This window comes from Apteryx mantelli, chromosome 1, assembly GCF_036417845.1.
Source record: "Apteryx mantelli isolate bAptMan1 chromosome 1, bAptMan1.hap1, whole genome shotgun sequence".
Lineage (NCBI taxonomy): Eukaryota > Metazoa > Chordata > Aves > Apterygiformes > Apterygidae > Apteryx > Apteryx mantelli.
The window spans coordinates 221,436,706-221,457,164 of NC_089978.1; the positions used below are offsets into that span (position 1 = coordinate 221,436,706).

The 20,459-nt window shown below is 46.8% G+C and overlaps 1 protein-coding gene across 1 annotated transcript in view; it reads right to left on the minus strand.

Annotated features, from left to right (window-relative positions):
• AHCYL2 (adenosylhomocysteinase like 2) overlaps positions 1-18,432 on the minus strand; it is a 113,139-nt gene extending 94,707 nt beyond the window's left edge. The window contains exon 1 of the mRNA XM_067317594.1: positions 18,020-18,432. Coding sequence (XP_067173695.1) covers positions 18,020-18,406 — 387 coding nt within the window. The 5' untranslated portion in view covers positions 18,407-18,432. The remainder of the gene's footprint in view (positions 1-18,019) is intronic.
• Positions 18,433-20,459: the final 2,027 nt, after the last annotated feature.

The following is a 20,459-nucleotide window of genomic DNA, read 5'->3' on the forward strand; positions in this document are numbered from 1 at the left end:
CGTAGAGTTTCACAAATCAACTGAACAACAGAGAAACAAAAGGCTTTCAGTGCTGCGTTCAAGGCTCAAGAACAAGCCAGGAAAACACTAGCTGAAGTGTTTTTGTGATAGCTTCCTTCCATTAGGAGCTGACACTTCAGCCCTTCTGTGCCTACTGCTGCTGAAGAATGAAAGATCCAAAGCAACTCCCTTGAAGTAATTCCTTTCCTGTATGTCACAAGACATACATCAACACAGCGAGTTTGTTTTGCTGCCTTTTTTTTTTTTTTTTTTCCTCTCCTGGGGCCAGAAGGCAACTTCTGCTTCCCAAAACAACTTCTGCTATTGGGATGAGTTGAAAGTTTGTGACGGTCTCGAAACCCGTATACGCGAGCAAGTCCTAATCTGCAGTCAGAGAGCTTTGCTGCAGCCTACGTATCCATAGGCTAACCACCAGTAAGCCTTCTGGGCTCTCTTGTGTGTACTGCCTTTGTTTGATCTTGTTTGTTCGGTAACCACAGAAACAGGTTTAAAAACTAGATGAGCAGACACACAATCTTCAGAGACCAAAGCTTCAGGCTTTGTTTCCATTTGGAAAGACCCATTTGGCACCCACTCATCTGCTCCTTTCTTTGTCGCCACCGACCTATGAAGTACGCACTTACCTCTCAGACACGTCTCTTGCACGCATTCCACGCACTCAGACCTGCTTTAAGGAAAGACGGTCCTTGTTTTCCCTACGTGACAGCTACTCCAGCCCCCTTCTGAAGGCTTCCTGCACCAGCGCAGAACTTCAGGGCCACTCAGACACCATAACTTCAGATATCACCTTGTACTATTTTATAGCAGCATTTGTTTACCAGGACTCATCCAGGTATCATAAGAGTGAAACTGCCATTAATAAAAGCCTGCTCCACTCCAACCGTGACTTTCCTTGCGTCTCAGCTCTTTAGACACCCATTACGTGCACAATACTGCTCTTTACACTGGTAACACGGCAGACGGCAACCACGCAAACACATTCATCTACAAAACATCACTTTTTCCCTTATTCCTTTTCAGCTCAAAATTGTTCTCATTTTGAAGACTCCCCGTAGACCCATTCCAGTCTCCCTCCTCTTCCCTGCCAATGCAATTGCCTTATTCCTTTACACAACCCAGCAGCTACTGTTAAAACACTCTTTGCTACACAGATGGCTTTTCTGGACTTCTCCACTACCTCACAAGTGATGGGGATTTAAGACAGGAATTTGAAGTGTAACTTGGAAACTGGGGTTTTGCTGCTGTTGTTGTTGCCTTTTTCTCTTTTTTTTTTTATTCCCACTGCTCTATCAGTTTGGACTGTATTCAATTTAAACGCTATGGGCTACAGTTTATAGGAAAGCACACACAAAATAAACTTTGTGTGCGAAGCATCTGCTGGTGATAAAGGTTTCATTCTCACATGCTTACTGTACCTGATGCCCATGAGGAACAGAGTTCCCCGTGGAAGTACAACATTGAGACTTCACACGACAGTGTCTCGTCTGCCTGCGTCCACAGTAAGGCCACAGCCAGGAAGAACCTCCTCTCCAAGCGATCGCTTGCAACAAGTCATTTATTACTACGGTACAGCGGACCAACGTAGAGGAATACCCAAACATTCACACCCTACCTCAAGCAGCTCAAGCCAGCAAGCTTGAGATCCAGAACTGTGAGGGAGGCAACCCAGGAAAAAAAATCCTCTTTTTTCTCCTTTCTCTTCTCTGCTTTCTTTGCTCCATGTGTTGACCGAGACACAATGCGAGTTTGAAACCAGCTGTTTCAGGCAATGGAGAACAGTAGCTGTTCCACAGATGAAAGAAACATTTTAAAACAGTTAACTGAGGAGTTATCAGCAAGGAATATTGGTCAATACAGAAAAGGAAGAGCGATTAAACAAGCACTGTTAAATGCATCAAGAGAAATCTCTGGGTAATTTTTTGCTTAAAAATAACACAAGATTCACATAAACAATGAGTAAAAAAATAAATTAGAGCGAAGCTCTGGGTTTTGGAAACACAGCACAGCATTAGAACAATTCAATACCCTAAGGTTTTCCTGAAATTTCATACAATGACCAACCTTTCATTCCAGCCTTGACATTTAAGGATTTCTCCAACATTATTCCTCTGTGCTGCTCCTCTGCTTTCCAGTGGCGTAAAGATCTGAAGCAGTAATTGCCAAACTCATCAAAATAACTGTACTGAGCTGCACTGTTAATTTTGTATATTTTTCTTTTACAAGAGGCAGAAGTTGGAATAATTGGCCTGAATTATAGGAACTGATTCTCTGGGCGATCTAAAGGAAGCATTAAGCGAAATGATAGCTAGCTGTGCTCCACCACGGCGAACCTACAGTGGACTCACATACGCAGAGCCGTGATCACTCAGAAAACTTAAGTGGTTTGGTCTACGTTTAGCTTTGCGCTCCAACGGCATCTGTACACAAGAACTGAAATATTGCAGAAAGAAACAGTCAAGTCCAAGGACAGGAACTGGAGAGAGGTGACAGTTTCATGCTTTTCGGAGCAAGATCTCTCCAGCCCCATACGCAGCAGACGAGCACTGATGGGCAAGGCTAAAGACTCACAAAAGACACTCAGAAACTAGGAGAGTCGCCCTCGGTGCTGGGGTGCTAAACAGCTTACATAACAGCACGCTGCTGCAAAGGACCGAAACGAATGCAGCAAACGTGTACACACGGACACACACAGCCTCACTTCCCAAGGAAGCCTATTTTAATTATAATGGTTGCCACGGTTACTTTAATTCCATCACCGCTCCAAGTAGTCTCACAACTCAAACTCCACACCGCTAATCAGGAATCTTGCATAACATTAGCACTGAATAACCCAATTTAAACCAACTTAAAGCCTGGATTATTGTAGAGGATGTTGACGCAAAAAGAAAAAAACAAAGAACAAAAATGAAAATGAAAAATAAAATCCCCAAACGTGTTTTGTTCTGGGAGCTGCTTCTGCTGTATCTGCCCCCAGCGAGGGCTGCACGACTCTTATCCTATGTAAGCTTTGCAGGAGATCAAGGCAGACCAGAGCCAAAACTAAATGCTATTTTGTTTAGTTAAATATGTTCCCCTCAATTTTACAAAGGAAAAACAAGGAAAGCGCAATGATATATCAAGTTAAAGGTGCTAAAAGATTTGCTTGCAGTTAATGATTATTACCAAGAGAATAAAGTAACATGACCATCCTGGAACATCAAACAGGAAAAGTTTGGCATAAATGTATATTAGCTGCAGGAAGAAGAGGTTTCAGACTACAAACCAAGTTTCTAATTTGACCACTGCCTACAACATAGTTTGACTGGGAAAGTTCTGCGGAAAATATTCCTGTAATTTAAACACAGCTGTAATAAGCAAAGCTGACCTTAGTCTAGACAAAGAAACTCCCTGAAATCTATACTCAGGCTTCAGGTCTACAAAATTAGGTAAGGAGCAATAGTTTAGGTAGCTCAGAGGAAGAAATAAACAGCACACTGTGCTATCTCTACAAACTCCAACACAAACATCTCAGCAAATGACCCGTTAGACACCCAACACATCAGGGTGCAAGCGGCAAAAGAAATCTCTTCCCACTGAACACAGCCAGTTTGGCTCCTTTCTCCAGAAATTTTGGAAGCGGGACTGCCCGAGATCATGAGGCACCAACCTCGTGGTCAATTATCAGGATAGTAAAGTCAAATATAAAATTTCTCCCTATTAAAACATAAGTGATTACCTCTTCTTCCCCTCATTTTTTCTCCCATGACCTTTGCTCTCAGGAATTTTTCCCGGACCTACTCCCTGTCCACACATCACAGAGAATCTTTCCTTTGGCTAAATGCTGCATCTTCGACCAGACCAAGCCGTTCAGGTGTGTTCATTCAACGGAAGAGGAAACTGTCCGTGCCATTTTAGCATAATTTTCAGACTTGGTCCACGACCAATATTTGAGTACAAAACTCACACACCATCCATCAAACTCAGAAGGGAAGGGTTGTTTCTTCATCCGCAAGGATTTAAGTCTGTATGGATGCTTCCCCCAGGTGCAAGAGGATGAAGCTACGTTTCTTACCCTGGGAAAGAGCAGAAGAGGTTACATTTCTCTTCCCCAGACTTCAACATCCAAATAACAGCATTCTTCTCAAAGGCAGAAAAGCAGCAAAAAAATCTGACTTTTAATGGTATCAGCTTCGGTGACCTACCCACCCTGCAGACTCTTTTTGTTAAGTTGCATACAATCTGGTATTAACTTAAAAGGGACAGCAGAAAGAATTTTTTTCCACTGTTTCCAATACCATATTACAGATACAGCAGGTAGAGCCGGACACATAATAAGCCGTATACACGGTCCTCTGCTCCTGAGAAATTACGAGCTCGGCCCTGACTTAAGCCTGGGAACCCTTATGCGAGATGGGTTGTGCTGCGCTCTCAAGGCGCTCATTTGCCTTAATTCCTAAACATTGAACAACAGAGGCTTTCAGAAAGATTAGCTACTTCACGGGATTCCACAAAATCGCATTTTCTACAGTGTCTTCTAATTCAGTTGGATAGGGATGAATTCCTATCGCATGGATCAAAAACTGCATAAATGACTGAATAAAACACCTCATGTTTTGATAAATACAGCACAGAGGTGAGAACCGTAAGAGCTGGTGAAGTCTAACATGCACAATGTAATACCCTCGGTTAGCAGATCCTGAAGAAGAAATCAAAAAGAATTAAGATCCTGAAAAAGAAATTAAAAAGCATGTTTCCAGACTATGCCGATACCACTAATTTGGCTGCGACACCAGCAGCACTGGCAGGGTTAGCCAGTACGGGAGGACCCTGCTCTGGCAAGGAGGTGCAATAGCAGTTTAATAGACTTCCCCTCCCATAATTCTTGCATTGAAGCCTAATTTGCTCTGCTTGTATTGTGCTCATCTCGACATTATTTAAAGTCAGACAACAAAAATCAGAGGTAGTCTGGTATTCAGCACTTCTTCCACTATTTATTTGGTTCCTTGGTCATTCTCCTCTCCAGAGTTTTCACCTAAAAAAAGAAAAAAATCACTTTTTTTTTTTTTTTAAGAAATAATGATTATTGCAGGAAAGCTAAGGTGGTAATAAAAACAGCTCCCCCGCTGACTCTTCCATTTAAAGCTCAAAATAAGATTTTTCTGAGTAAAACCGTAGATATTTCAGCGATGCTTAACAGCAGCATTTTAAAACCTGCAGTCTAAAATGCCTCCATTCTGAGCCGCAGTTCTCTCACCATTAGTCTTAGCGGCAGCAGGTTAGATCACATCATCCATCAGAGCACGAGAAATGGATCACGGTGGTGCTAATAAAGCGGGAGCAGAGGAAAGAGCTCATATTCTCGCAGAGCTCTGGCAGGCACCACTGCTTTCTTACTTGAGAGCTTGGAATCTTTCACTTCTGGCAATGAAAAAAAAAAAATCCCTTCTAGCTCTAATAGATAAGACATTATGACTTCTAATATTCGATCCAAACACAGAAAAAAAGGAACCTGTTTGGAAGGATGTCAGAACTAGGATACTGAAATCAGTTAATGCTTTATAGAAATAAAATGTTACTTGTTTGGTCTTCATAGCAACCTCCTAACCCAACACAGCTAGAAATAAAGATGTTAGATCACTTATGTGCCTTGCTTTATATTCATATTAACAAGCTGTGGTTTTTTGATCCCGAACTTTATTATCGATATTACCAAACCACTCTAGAGCCGCAGCCTTGGAGCAGGATGCTCTTATGCAGGGTATCATACTGCCGGAGCCTGGAAGAGTGTACGTTCGTTCTATCCAGAAGGGAAACGGCTGAATAGAAATGGATGGAGGAAACGCAGAACGAGACAATATTAGCTGATATCCCAGGCCTCAGGAGCTGCAGTGCAAAACGATCATATGAGAGAGCTGCACATCCTCCTACCGGATCATCCGCATCTGTCCAGACCAGGATTTCAGACACATGATCTACTCATCCCTCTCCAAACCAAGACCTTCTCTCTCCATACTCCTTCCATTTCAAACTCCTTAATTCCCCGATCTGCTCTGCCTCACCAGCAGTACTCATCTCCCAGATACTAATTCCCCAGCACGTGCCTCTCCTCTCCCATTTCTCCTGCATTTGCCCCACAGCTCACAGGTACTCTGGCAGACATCCTAACCATGACGCCTTCCAGCCCCAGGCCTGGCCTGGAGACTCCTGTATCCTAGTGTCACCCTGTATCCTAGCTTCTGCACCAAGCAGCCACAGGCCAATGCAAACACCCAGAGCCAGATCCTCCCCGAACATCTAGCGTCAAGCGCTCAAAAGCGCTGCTGCTTCTTTCCTGCCCTACGACTTTACACGATTTGACATAGCTGGTCAATCTGATTTGCACCTGGCACCCACAACGTGGAGAAGCTCCACCTTCCCGTCACAGCAACCCCACGCCTTCCCACCACTGCCACCCCAAAGCCCCTCAGAAAGAGGGTGAAAACGGGCTACTTGAGGGGCATGCTAATGCAGCTTCCACCTCGCCCTCTGCTGAGGGTTTTAGCATATCAACAACCTGCCATTGTCAGGTTTTTGTAGGCATCACAATAAAGAAGAATTTTAAGAAGGATAAAAAGCAGCTTTTTCCGATGATTACACCGGCCTCCTTCAGAGCACAAGAGGTAATATGGAAGAAGTGTTTTCAAGCAAGCATTTCGGAGCTAACAAGTGTCTGGTGGGGGCTGGAATCAAGGATGATATTGGGTCATTGACTTCCAAAGAAGAGACCAAGAGACTGTGAAAAGATCTGAGAACACAGATAAGTCCTTGGAGGAGTGGAGACAAGGGAACCTGTGCATGGTTTCAGAGAGAGCCATAGCATCACGCCATCAGGAAAACGAACTTTACAGCAGTATTTTCTAGAAAAGTCAGTAATGGAACGAGATGATATTTGTTAAAAACCAGATAAGAACAAGGTAACTAAGAGCAAAGCCTGGACTGGCTTTTACTGCTCAGCTGGCCTTTCTAGACTTCTTTAAGAGAAATAATTCCTTTACTCCTACCTCTTCCAAAACACTGAGGAACAACCCACATCCACTCTAAAGCCCCAGGAAGTAGCCCCTACTTTTTCCTTAAAGAGATCCAAAAATCATGCATAAATAACTAATCTAATCTGAAATACTAAAAAAGGCATATCCGCAATGAATGTTTGCTTCTTGACAGCTCTACTCCCCTTCAGTTTTAAAGAATTAAACATCCTTTAATATGTACAGAAATAACAAAAACAGGAACAGGATTTGACACCAGTTACAACAGTGTCTTGAGATTTACTTCATTTTAAGGTCAGTGTGATACAGAGGAAAGACTAGTTCAAAAGACAATCCAGTTCTAATGATCTGCAGGCCAGAGGACAGACTGGATTCAGCTCTAACTTCACGAGGAGAAAGCAGAGCACCAGGGGACGATGGCAATTAAGAGCGTTATCGTGGCCACCAACATTGCCTGAGAGCCAGAAGACCAAGTGTCCAAAACCAGACCTTAGTAAAGCTTACTTCTCGGCCCAATCTGTTGGTTTCTCTCCCTCTCTCCCAGCTCATTTAAAACACAGCAGCACAACAGATCACCGCTGTACGTCTTGACTTTGAAAAGCAGTCTAGCAGAATACTAATTCTCAAAACAGTTAGAGCAAATGTCACCAAGTCCTGTGAACTTCTCACCTTCTCAGTATGCACAGCACATGGCAGAAGCAAGCATCCACCTTGCAGTATCCAGAGCATGAAATAAACTGACAGTTCACCAGCTATCTACTTACGGCTTCTCAGTCTGTTTGCCTGAACTTGCCAAGTGACTTATCATAGTCCAAAAAAATAATTATACAAAGATAAAATGTACACTCGGTATCTTTGAAATATTACTCCTTGCGTTCTGGCCTTTACCCTGGTTCATCTCCTCCAGAACCCATTGCTGCCCCAGAAGCAGCAAAGGAAGGACTGAACAAATAAAGAGAGCACACAAAAACACTTCATTTATATCACACTTTTAATCACGGGAATCCAAAGTATCTTTCTCAAAGTACTTGCTAAAAGTACATAAAAGTACTAATGCCTCATGCACCTGAATCAAACTTGCAAAAGAATCAACTACTTTCTATACAAGACTTTCTAAACAAGGATTTTCCTCCTCTTAAAAACTCAGGCACTACCAGCAGATACCAAGCCTGGAACGGGATCCAACGCATATGAACAGTAGAAAATTACAGCATCTCAGTTTTACACAAAGCCACTTCAATTAATACCCATCTGGTCTATGTGAAATGCTAGAATTATGGTACTAACAGTGATCTCTCACCCCAGAATTTGGAAGTTTGGGTGGGTTTTTTTGTTTAGTCCACATCAAACATACATTATTTCATTCTGCAAACAATAAAAGAAATGATCTTAGCTAATGCTGAAAAAAATCCAGGCAGATTTCCCCACCTCCATAAACAACAAAGTCATGAAGAGAACACCAAATCTGAGTCAGCAAGCTTCTGGGCAACTGGAAGGAAAGCTTGTTGGGAACAGATACCAGCATGAAATGTAAGCTTTTCTCCTAAATTGGTCCTTGAGTCATTTTTATGAGAACAGTCCATTCCCTGTTTTTCTCATACAACATCAGGATTAAATCTTGATCACCTAATACTCTATGGAATAAATAAGAAGCAAAGCTTTCTAACTGTCAGATGAATGCATGTTCACACTTTCACTATTTTTACATACTCGCTTTTGGAATGAAATTTGAAATAGAGAGTGGTTCAGCAGTTGTGGGTACCTAGCTCTTTTTTTTTCCAAACCAGCTTTCCTCCTCTTTCTGACACATACAAAAATGCAGCTGGCTGCCTATTTAAGGAATAAAACCTGTCATGAGAAAAAAATACCTGGAGTTCCAACCTTACTTCCAATGCAATTTAAAGTAAGGCAAGCACACAGCAGCATGCTAACGTTTTACATAGCAAAATGCTAAAAGCTCTATTAAAAGAATAGGCTGGAAAGCTGATCAAAACTAAAGAATTGCAGAACTGGAGTTGCTCATTCAGCCTGAAGCCACACTCCCTGCAAGCAAGCGCACGCAGCACCTCTTGCTTTCAGAAGAACCTGTCTCAATCAGGGGACAGAATACAGTTTCAGGGTTGGACTTTGCTAATGTTTTGCAGCTTCCCAACAGGGAAAGCAAAGTGCACAGATAACGAGGCAAGAGACCGCAAGAAGAAAAAGAGGTTTTGGTTAGGCAGTGAAATGCTGCCCTACATAATTAAATTCTGTAGCTTCCTCTGCCCCAGTACCTATAGGCAAGCCTACGCAGGCAGGTGCAGACAGACTGGAGCTTAAACTGGATGGACAGAAGCCAGCTCTGGCCCAGAAGCTGCACAGCGGTAGCGTCAGCTCACGCAGAGCGCCGTGCTCACGCATCCCGGAGAGAAGGAGACGCTGGGTGACTCATACCTGACCAGCTCAGCGGGTGCAGAGCAATCGCGGTTCTGCCTGCATCTGTTCAGACACGTCTTGAGCAACGCGAGGCAAGACACCCCCAGCAAACTTTCCACATCTGGCCACTAAGATCATCATCTTTTCAGTACTCGTGATCCTGAACTGACAGAAACGCCGAGCACTCACGGCTGCAAGCAAAGACAGCGGGAATTACGCTTCAGTAACCAGAGTGCTACTTAGCAGTGACAAGGTATCCGGGGAAAAAAGGTCAGAGCATCTTCACTTCTTAGTAAAAACCCCAAATACACAGAAATTAGGATCGCTTGTCAGTGTATCTACACCCCAGCTACAAAACTGAGAAGAAAAGCGGTGTTATCCTGTAAAATCAGAGGAATGCTTTGCAAAGCATTCCAATGCCATTTTGAGCTTTTTAAGAGTGCAGAGGGACAGTAATTCTAGGCCTTCGCCTATCCTTGCTTATTCTAGAGCATTCCAGTGGTACATATGCAAAAAAAAAGCCCTTCATCTCAGACATAAAAAGAAGCAAGCATGACTCCGTCATTCAATGCCGAGCCAAGTCCTTGCAAATGTCATTCACTTCAGGGAACTGTTCTGTTGGTCACTGTGTCTTCTGGAAAGTCACATGAAGCCTCTGCTCTCGGTTTCACTTGGGACATCCTTGCATATTTCTACTATAATAAAAGTAAAAAATAGTTCAATGCACATTTATATAGTTATACATGTATATTTTTCAATAAAAACACTTGAATGAATGAAAAGCAGTAAAAGACTGCAGTGCAAACTGTATGAAAACTCAAGGAGGAGCACTGTAAATCAGGGCACCAATTTAACCAGCTTCAGAAGTTGCCACTTCCTGTTCTGCAGTTGACATGATCGAGCTGAGTATTCTTAATTCCACAAATTGTTTTGGGGAAGAACACAGATTAAATGAGTTGTAGCTACAAAAATATGAAGTTTCAAAGTTATGCTAGGAAGCCAGCAGCTCAATATACCAACAGCTCTGTCTGCAAAGCTGAATTTCTATTTTGCTCTAGTAACAGTTGCATAGGGTTTGATGCAGAACATGCCAAACCAATGTACTTGGATAATGCTGGCTTCTCCAAAATACAACCAAAACCAATATATAAATATATGTTTTCCAAAGTTACTCAGTACAGAGCTGGTGGGCACAAGCATGACAACAATTCACTGCTTTAAGGCCTTAGGCAGGGAAATGGTCAGCTGAGAAGTGTTCTCAGAACAACAACAAAAAATTAATCTTTAACCTCAAATCATTCAAAATCGAAACATCTTCAAAGTTCCCTGAAGAACTACTATTTCAGGCTGCTCAGTTTTATTTTCTTACTTGCTGACTCTTCCCATTTCAGAGTTCAGATTAAGCTGACAGCCCAGAAAGATTTCATTTAAAGCCGGGACACAAGGACTGAATTTAGGTTTGCAGAATTTGGCTTTGTCTTCAATATACCCACAAACAAGTAGCAGAGAATTTCTTCACTGCTGCACAACCAAGTCAGAAAACAGAGTTTACTGAACTTTCACTACGTTTTACCTCACTTCAATATATCATCTTAATCTCAACAAGACTGCTTCTAACAGAGGACCGGTTCACTCCTGACCTTAAGCACAACATTCTTTCACTTTTATTTTGCAGGTCTGAAGCCCACCTGCATCAACAGCGACTGACTGACAGCTCCTGCTTTTATGAAAGTCTGGTTTTAAGATTCCCGAGCTCTACGTTTCTCATTACAAACTATCTATTAAAAAAGACCCTGAACTGATACTGGGGACCATCTAGAAGAAAGGAAGACATTAACTTAATTATGGCTTCTCTAGGCTGAAACTGAGGCATTTCACTGGGAAGTTTTTGCTACTTTGTCTCTAACTGCCCAGCCTGAACACAGTGGATTTCATGCAAGAAAGATTTAAAGCTCAGTTTCTCTCTTATCCTTAATTCTTCATTTTCTTTCTAGTCAGTTTTTTGTTGTGTTGAAGCCCTAGAACCTACCAGTTTTGCTGGGACTTAAAGCGAGCAGCCTCCAGCACTTTTATTTAGAGGCTGGGACTTATATTTCAGGCTGCCTCTCTTCCATTCACCACTGAGATGCTGCAACTCTTTCCTCCTAATTCAAAACATCTTCGGTTCCCAAGTTTCGATCCATTTGCCTGTTGCTCATCTCTCTATAGCAGAATTTAAGAGCACGTCAGCCATGGTCCTTCAGGGAGGACGTTTCCTTCCAAGGACCGAGATTCTAACCTCGACCCCCTGCCTTGAATCTGCATCGCTTAAATATCAAAGAAGAAAATGAACTGGACGCTTGTCGTACCCTACCACTGCTGTAACTCTACACACCGCTTGGAGTAAATCTATTCATTCAGTCTTTAATATTCTTCAGTTTTCCTAGTATTACAGGTTTCTCATTCATATGGAGAAAGTTGCCTATTATCTCTGAACTACCTAACTCATGTCTTTCTCCTTAGTTTGCCTCCATGTCTTCCTGGTTTGAGTTAAATCATTACATTGGTTCACAATTCACTAGACAGAGTTAAAAAGAAAGCCTAAAAGGTCAGACGTAGCTCCCAAAGTCGTAATTGCTTTACTTTGCTCATCCTTCAAGTGTCAAGTCAGGGCCAAAGCTAAGACTGAGCTTTTAATTGCTTTTAAATTCAAATACCAAGTTTCTGTCCCTCCGGCAAAGACACAAATAAAATGATCATTATGTGTTTCAACATTTATTTACCTGAGAAAGCAATTGCGGCGCAGTCATTCAGCCTCCTGGCAAAACGCCAGCTTGCCATTCCAAATTACAAGGTTAGAGGTACCGTCAACCACACCCCGTACAAAACATTATTACGTTTTATCATCTGTCATTTACTTGTGTTCACGGCTATTATTTTTCTACCACTTTTTCTGCCAATCTTCTTCTATCTTCTTTTCTTTTATAGAGGCTCCATGCCAAAGGTTGAAATATTGATCTTTCTGCATAGTTCCAAGCAGTCATATACAAGGCACCTTCTAAAATAAAACTCAATGCATTCGCAGAGGGATAGACCCAAGAGTATTATAGGTAATGAAAGAATATGGCCTCCGATGATAAGATTTGACTAAACAGCATTCAAACCACACTCATTATGAAGAGCACTTGGGAGTTCAGCCTCAGGGGAAATATTTATTACTAGCATAAATGATCACTACATGTTGGAGCGCAACTGAGAAAAATAGAAAAACAACACGCAAGCAAGCGAGAAATCCCGAATGGAGCACGGACCTTCTAAAAACCCCCCTGCTCAACAAAACGATACGAGAACATCACAAGGGATTTACGCACGCCTGCGAGGAGAAAGCTGTACTTTCGCCCTGGGGCAACAAAACCTCCCGGGAGTCAAGGTCAGGATCGTCATTTAGACAAGCCACACGAGGGTCATTCGCAGCCTCAGCGGCTCCGCGGGCAGGTGATGTGCCAGCCTAGTGAGCACCAGGCATTTGCTTTGATGCAATCGCTTAACCGAAGAATTTCACAGTTAAGAGCTTTAGAAAGATTATGCTCAACCAGCGAGACTACAGGACGATGCGCACCTTGTTATTGTATATACATCTACGCCCTGCTTTTTCTGCTTTAGGCACCGTTAGCCCCAGCTTTTTACAGCCATGGGTACTGCAGAGGCGGCACAGCTCCGGAAAAGCAAGCTGCGTTCCCTTCTAGCCCACTAAATGAATCAACAGGACTGACAAATCAGCGAAGCAATCGGTTCCAACTCCAAAACCTCTGTTTTAATGGCGTTAAGAAGCAGAAAACACAGCTTGACATTCAAGGAGCAAGCTGTGCTTTCAGTATTGAGAGTTCGGGACAAAAAAAAAAAGTAACTTTCTGTTTTGTAAATTGGTATATACGCAATATAAAACTTTGCAACTGTGCAGTTCCTTTCATTTGAACTTCTCAGCGTGGTTCATAAACATTTAATAAACCTTACTTGTCAAGCAGTTAAGAACTATTAAACCAAGAAGTACATCTGTTTAAGCATATGTTCTCTCAGCTAAAGAAAGAGGGGCGCAGAGTCGTCATTATAAGCCTAAGATCACACAAATAATCAAAACGGGAGTCTTGAATCACAGCGCCTTACCTGAGCCAACCTCCCACACCACGCTCACTAATGACAATGTTCCCAAAGCTCTGAGGCTTTCGGAAACTTTGCTTTAGGAATGCCCACGAAGCGCTCCCTCAGAAATAACACTAAACGTGAGTGATCACCTCCCGCCAAAGCCAATGAGCGATCATCTAATCACCGAAACACCATTAAAAATTTACATTTAAGACTGTAAACAGTTCATGTGACTCAGGGCTTTGACTCACATTCACAGATAAGTTTAGCCCAGGACACCTGAGATGGTTACTCAGCCATATGCCTCACCCCACTCCGGGGTGCAGGGACGGCAGAATAAAACATGCATCTACTGAGTCACCTCAAAAGGGAGCCTAAAACTCTGCGGCTGGTTTCCAGTTACATCAGCGCGCTGGCAACAGCCGCTCCGGGCGCAGACGTGCCGAGCGAGCAAGCCGATCTAACATCTAGCTGCTGCTGAAAGGAGGCTCCATCCCTCGCATCTCCATGAACACGCTCTTGCCACTTCCCCCGTTACCGGCTCTTGCCTGACCCCGCAGTGAGAATTAATTCGGAGAATTAAACCAAGAGAAAACTAACCTAACGAAAGGCACGTCATTTTCTGCAGTTTTCGCTGTGCATACAGCACGTAAAGCTCACAACCATATTCATCAGTCAGCTCTAAAAGTCAAGTCCAACATAATCTCAGAACTGAGGTCTTGTAGACATTTCTGAGAGTTTGGATCTACAGCAGGAATCCAAGGTAACAAGAAAGCGGTTATAAAGATCTTCGCATAGACCTGATGGGAACCGTGTCTACAGAGGCCGCGAAGACAAACGCCAAGGAGCAGCGCGCTCGACTTTGCCCTCTGCGTGTCTAGGAGCCATCGCTTCTGGTACGAGCAGGTGCATGAGAGTTTGCACAGTCCTGATTCTGCAGCAACTGTAATATCATAACAAAATGCAGCAATCAATAAATCAATACGAACTTGCAAAATTGTTAACATTTGCCAACCCAGGCACATCCACCGCCCACGCTCTATCCAGATAATAAAATGAATTAGTCCAGCCCAGGGACTGCAGGCCTAAGTAAAATTTTTCAAGTCTAAACCAATACAAAAAGCAGTTTTAAAATCAGAGCGGTACGAAAGAGAAAAGCAGCCACGGCTATTTACCAGGAACTCTGTGCTTATATCAATACTAAGAAATAAACATTTACTCACACAACGCTCTAAGAATTTTAATGTAAATGAGGGGAAAAAAAAGCACTTTTAATTTATAAACTGCTCAAAAACATAGCTACACAGAGTTTTTAGAGCTGATCTTGTGCAGCAAACACTTTAAAAACTACAGTTTATTTTGTTTGCACTAGTATTTTAATATAATCTTGCTTATATATTTTAAATAGACCTTTACTTCAGGTACCCAAGCAAAGTTCTACTGGGTATCAACTCAAAATCATATCCACTTGTTTTAGATATATGTTTTTGTGCTAAACTCTTCTTCAACAGATGCTTAAGCTACGTGTGCCCAATTTTTCAAACGCAGGATTGGGAACAACTTTACGTCTACCAAATCTGGTGTTTTATTTAAATAACATCACTCCCTAAGAAACTGAGGAAAGGGCTCTGGATTTGTAAGCCTGGTAAAATAAACGCCTGACAACGTCTCCGTCTCTGCAACACACGCGCACACGCTGAAGTCACTGGAAAGCAACAGTATGGAAAGGAGGGAAGGAACAGCATGTTCTCCCAGCTATCCTCAATCAACACATCTCGCTTCCTCTAGCAACCAGACAGATTGTCAGCTCCTAAACAAACTCATCACCCAAAGCAATGGGAGCCCGTCAGGGAGCCTTGCTGCTCCGTAACTTCACTGGCTCTTCCTCCTGCATCCAGATTTCTCCCGAAAGCTGGGCATCCTTTGTTCCTGGGGCCTTAGAAGTAGCCAGAGAGAACGATGCAGATTCCTCTGAGCTGTTTCGGATAACGACCCCATAACGACCCCATCACCCACCATCAATACTCCCCCGGCCTCCTAAAAGACTTAGTGATGCAAATGTGTCACAGTCCAGTAAGGGAGGATCTAATGCTGTGCTGCTCTTTGCCCCAGAGACGAGCTGGACTTGAGGAGAGGGTCTGGGGAAAAACCTTCTTAAACAAACATCAACAAAAAAAGAAAGGAGGAGGGGGATTTTAGAGGTAAAAGTACACTTGGGAAGAAATATGGATACCCCGAGGGCCTCCAAAAATAGAGGAATGGGATTGGGATGTCAAATGCAAGGGGCTCCAGATGCACCACCAGGTTAAGTGTGGACACAGATCCAGGATATCTCTTCAGGATGAAAGCAGGGGCCACCTACAGATGAGTCCTCCTTGGAAGGAAGAGAAAAGCGATTTAGCAGCTCGTGCTTCAAGAGACTAAGCTGGAAAACCAGGGTCCTCACACACTGGGGATGCTACAGTGGAACTGGCCACACGAAAACCCGAGGGGAAGCTCTGCAAGAAGACACAGCACAAGGCCTCAGACGAGCACCTTGCAGGAACTGTGAGCTTTCTCCTGGGGACAGAAGCTTCCTCCCATGGAGCTTTCTGGGGGAGAAGGGAGGGCATTGGGAAGATGGAAAATCTTGACTTGGGAGGGAGGACTCTCTTTAGAGAGACAAACTGCCTCTTCTTGTGCTTCTAAGGGGACAGAAGTCACAACCTGAGGGGAAAAATGTGGAGGTCCTTTACCTAGGAACTGAACTTCTCCCACTAGGGATTTCTAAGGGAGATGCAGGAGCCCTTGACCCAGGCTCTCTCCACTTGCCTTACAGGGATGCATTCCCCCCTGTGGAGTCTCCGGGAGGCATTCCTGTTTCAGGGAAGCCACACAGGAGGCCTGTATTAGGGAGGTGAATTCCCTCCTCCTAGGGCTTCTGAATGAAGGGAAGTATCAGGGGTACAATGCAAAAGGGTGGAAGTCCAGCAATACGGGAATGAAGGCTTCATCCTGAGGTTTCACGAGTACGGAGATTCCTCCTAGCATGGAGAGGCTCCTTCCCCTCCATTCCCCAAAAGGTCCCTGCAGCGTGGGGGAGAACTCCCCCTCCTGAGATTTCTGAAGGGAAGGGTACAGGGCAGACTCAGACTGCCTCTACCGAGGAAAATGTGTGTTTTTCCACATGAATCCATGGAGGGGGCCATGTGTCTACGGCTGTATCTATAGGAGAGCACACGCGGAGAACATCTATATATGAGAGGGTGTCCACAGATACACCCACCCAAGGGGCACAGACGTGAGTGGATTTAGCTATGTGAATAGGGCAGATAGCGCGTCTGGGTGCATCTGTAGGTGGATATTGCTGTGGACAAAGTCTTCATGTGCTGTGTGTGTCTGAACGCGTTTGTGTCTACGAGGAGACTTACACCCGGCCGGCTGGGTGTGGGCAGGTGTGCAAGGGTGCAAACGCACATCTGAGCACGTGGGCGTATGCGTGCCTATACACTGAAGTGTTTCTGTGCGCACGTGGGGGCACTCAGGGGGCAAAGCTGTGGCTTAATGTTTAAATACACCACCACGTCGGCATTTGTACATACACATATGTGCATACGCACACCTGCATGCATACATGTATACTGATAGACACACGTGCACCTGTTTGCATCCCTATAGGCACATAACTACGTATAACCTGCAGCTATACATCCCCTGCGTGCACAGGTATGTGTTCTCACATGCATATACCTACAGCATACAGACATCTGTACGAGTGTACACATCTACGTGACTGCATGTATATGTACCAGTATGCATTATGTAAGTGTGCACGTCCCCCCCGTACCTGCGAATTTACCTCTGTACACATACGGTTTTATATACACAAGTGGTTTTCTATACGCAAGTGGATGCATCCCTATGGATACGGCTCTGCCTGGGTGTATGTACCATCGCGTAAGCGCGTGACGGTCTGTGAATGCGCGCGTACCCAGTTACGGGTGCCCCGTATGTGCAGGCGTACCTCGGGGGTGCACATACCTAACCTAAAGGAGCGCGTACCTGAGCGTGCGTACCTGGGGGTGCAAGCACAGGGCGCACACCCGTGGGGCAGGCGCACACCCGTGCGCACGTGTGCCCGCACCAGGGACGCCTGTCGTACCCCTCCCGTACTGGCGGGACTGGCACCTCCGCGTGTGTTTTTCCCTGCATTCCCAGGCGCGCACACGCGCACCGAGGGCACACGCCAGCAGGGGCGCAACGCCGGGACGCGAAGCGCACGCGACACACGACCCCCCCCACGGGGGGGGGGCAGCCCCACGCGTGGCCCCGACACGCGCTCTCCCCCCCACCCCCACCGGGGGGGGCAGCGTCACGCGTGGCCCCGACAAGCGCTCCCCCCCGCCCCCACGGGGAGGGGGCAACGTCACGCGTGGGCCCTCCCCCCCCCCCGGCCCGCCCGCCCGCCCGGCCGGTACCTTCTTGACGGTGCGCGGCGCCTCGGTGACGGTGCCGTCGGGGCTGACGAGCGCCTCGGCCGCGGAGCCGCCGCCGCCGTCGCCGTCGCGGTGCCGGTGCTGGGGGTGGTGCGGGTCGCTGCGCTTCATGGCCGAAGCCTGCGGCACCTTGGTGGCGCCGGCGGCCGCTGACAGACCCGGGCAGACGCTCAGCGGAGGCCGCTCCGCGCCGCACGACGCCGCCGCCGCCACCGCCTCACGCTCCGCCGGCAGCGGGCAGACGGCCCCGGCCGCGCCGTGCCCGTGCCCCGGCGGCTCGGCGCAGGGCGGCCCCGCCGCCGCCGCCTTGTCCATGGGGCCGCTCAGCTCCTTCAGCTCCACGGCGGGCGCCGCCACCTGCACCGACATCGCCGCCGCCGCCGTCGCCGCCGCCTCCCTCAGGGAGCGCCCGCCCCTCCCCCTCCCCCTCCCCCGCCCGCCGCGCCGCGCCGCCCGCGGGGCACCACGGGACTTGCAGTCCGCCCGCCCGCCCCAAGCCCCGCCCGCCCCCAAGCCCCGAACTACAGCTCCCGGCGGCCCCCGCGCCGCCGCAGCCCGCCCCGCCGCCTCGCCGCCCGCCGCGCGGGGGCCGTCGGGAAGTGTAGTCCTGGCGGGGAGGGGGGACTGCACACGCCGCCCGGCGTTCCCACGGCCCCGGGGTTGTGACAAAACAAGCGGAACGCCGTTAAAATTTAAAAAATAAATAAATAAAAAATCAGTGTTTTTCCAAATCCGCTTCTTCAGCAAAGGGCCTGTCGCGGGAGGGAAACTCGGAGCCCTCCTTGGCTTTTTATTACCGCTATTACGATTTAACGCGCTACCCGCGGGACCGAGCCGAGGGGCAAAACCGCCGCTTCGCTTCCCCGGCGCCGTTTTCCTGACGACGAAATAGGAAAGCAAAAATCGGAAGCTGCGCGCGGGTTTGCCGGCACGTTTCTGCCTCCGTAAGATCCAGAAAGCTGCGTCCCGGGGCCAATCTCAGCCTCGGAGCGGCCCGTTCCCGCGCCCGCCGAGCAGCGCTGGGAAAATCCGGCAAGCCTCGTTCTTCAGGAGAAATCCCGGAAAATCGAGAAGAAGAACGAATCCCAACGCCATCCTATAAGAGTATATATCTTATAATATGAGCTGTTGTAACTGCACCTCCCACACTGACCAACAGAAATTTAAGGTGATTCGGCCCGTTTCTGCCCCACGCCGCCGGGACGTTTGCGCCGAGGCTGATTTCGCCCCAGCTACTGATTTATCCTGCAACATCCCTGGGACCGGCCTGCGCCGTCACCGCTTTCATCCGGGAGGATGCCGGACGGACAGACGGACACATGCGTAGACGTGTAATCATGCGAGCCCCGTTTCCTTAGGAAATCAGCCTAAAATAATAACTGGAAGAAATTAAAGCCGTTTCCACAACAGGAGGGCGGCAGGGGGGGAAGAGGAAGGGCCTTTTCGCTCCTTTGTAATGTAAAACGGAGCCTGGAAAATATATATATATAGGGAAAAGAATAATAAATAAGGGACCTTTACGTGCGAAGCCAGCAACGCCTGGGCCACCGATTTGTCCCTCCGGACCTTAAAAATCAAGGAAAGGGGAAAAGACCCTCCCCAGAGAGGGAAAACCCGACGATTCGCCCGCGTCCCCTCGCCTAACCGCCGGGGCTGCTTCACCCCCCGGGCCCTGGCGAGGGAGAGGTGGCGGCTCCCGGGATAAACCCGCTTTCTCCTTCCCGAAGAAACGCTGCTTTGGCCCTGGGTGCTGAATTGGGTTTTTTTTGTTTTTTCTTGGTTTTGGTTTGGCCTGGGGGAAAACGTGGGGGATGCGACGGGGTCAGCGCGGCTCCTGCCATGCCCCGAATTAAACGCTTTAGCTTTTTGTTGCAAAATGCCGTATCGTTGCGGAAGAGCTGTTTAAACAGATTGGAAAAAAAAAAAGCAACAAAATCCCTCGAGATAAACATTTCCCTCGGCCCCGGCACGAAGCGGCTGTTATTCAGCCTCAGCGGCTGCTGCACAGCCCCAGCTCCAGCCCGCAGAGCCGATGTGGCAGCCAGTCCCGCTCTCCCAACGCCGTTGGGAAAAGCGCGTCGGTCACCTCCCGCGGCGCTAGGCAAGGACTAACGCTGCATTCGGCGCTGCTGCGCGAGCGTGCAACGCACGGGAGTGTGCAATGCACGGGAACATGCGACACATGGGAGCATGTGACGCATGGGGACATGTGATGCCCGGGAGCAAGCGACGCATGGGAGTGTGCAATGCACGGGAGCAAGCAATGCACGGGATGCACAGTAGTGCGCAATGCACGGGATGCACAGGAGCACGGGATGCACGGGAGTGTGCAACGCACGGGATGCACAGGATGCACGGGAGCACGCGATGCACGGGATGCACAGGAGCACGGGATGCACGGGACTGTGCAACGCACGGGATG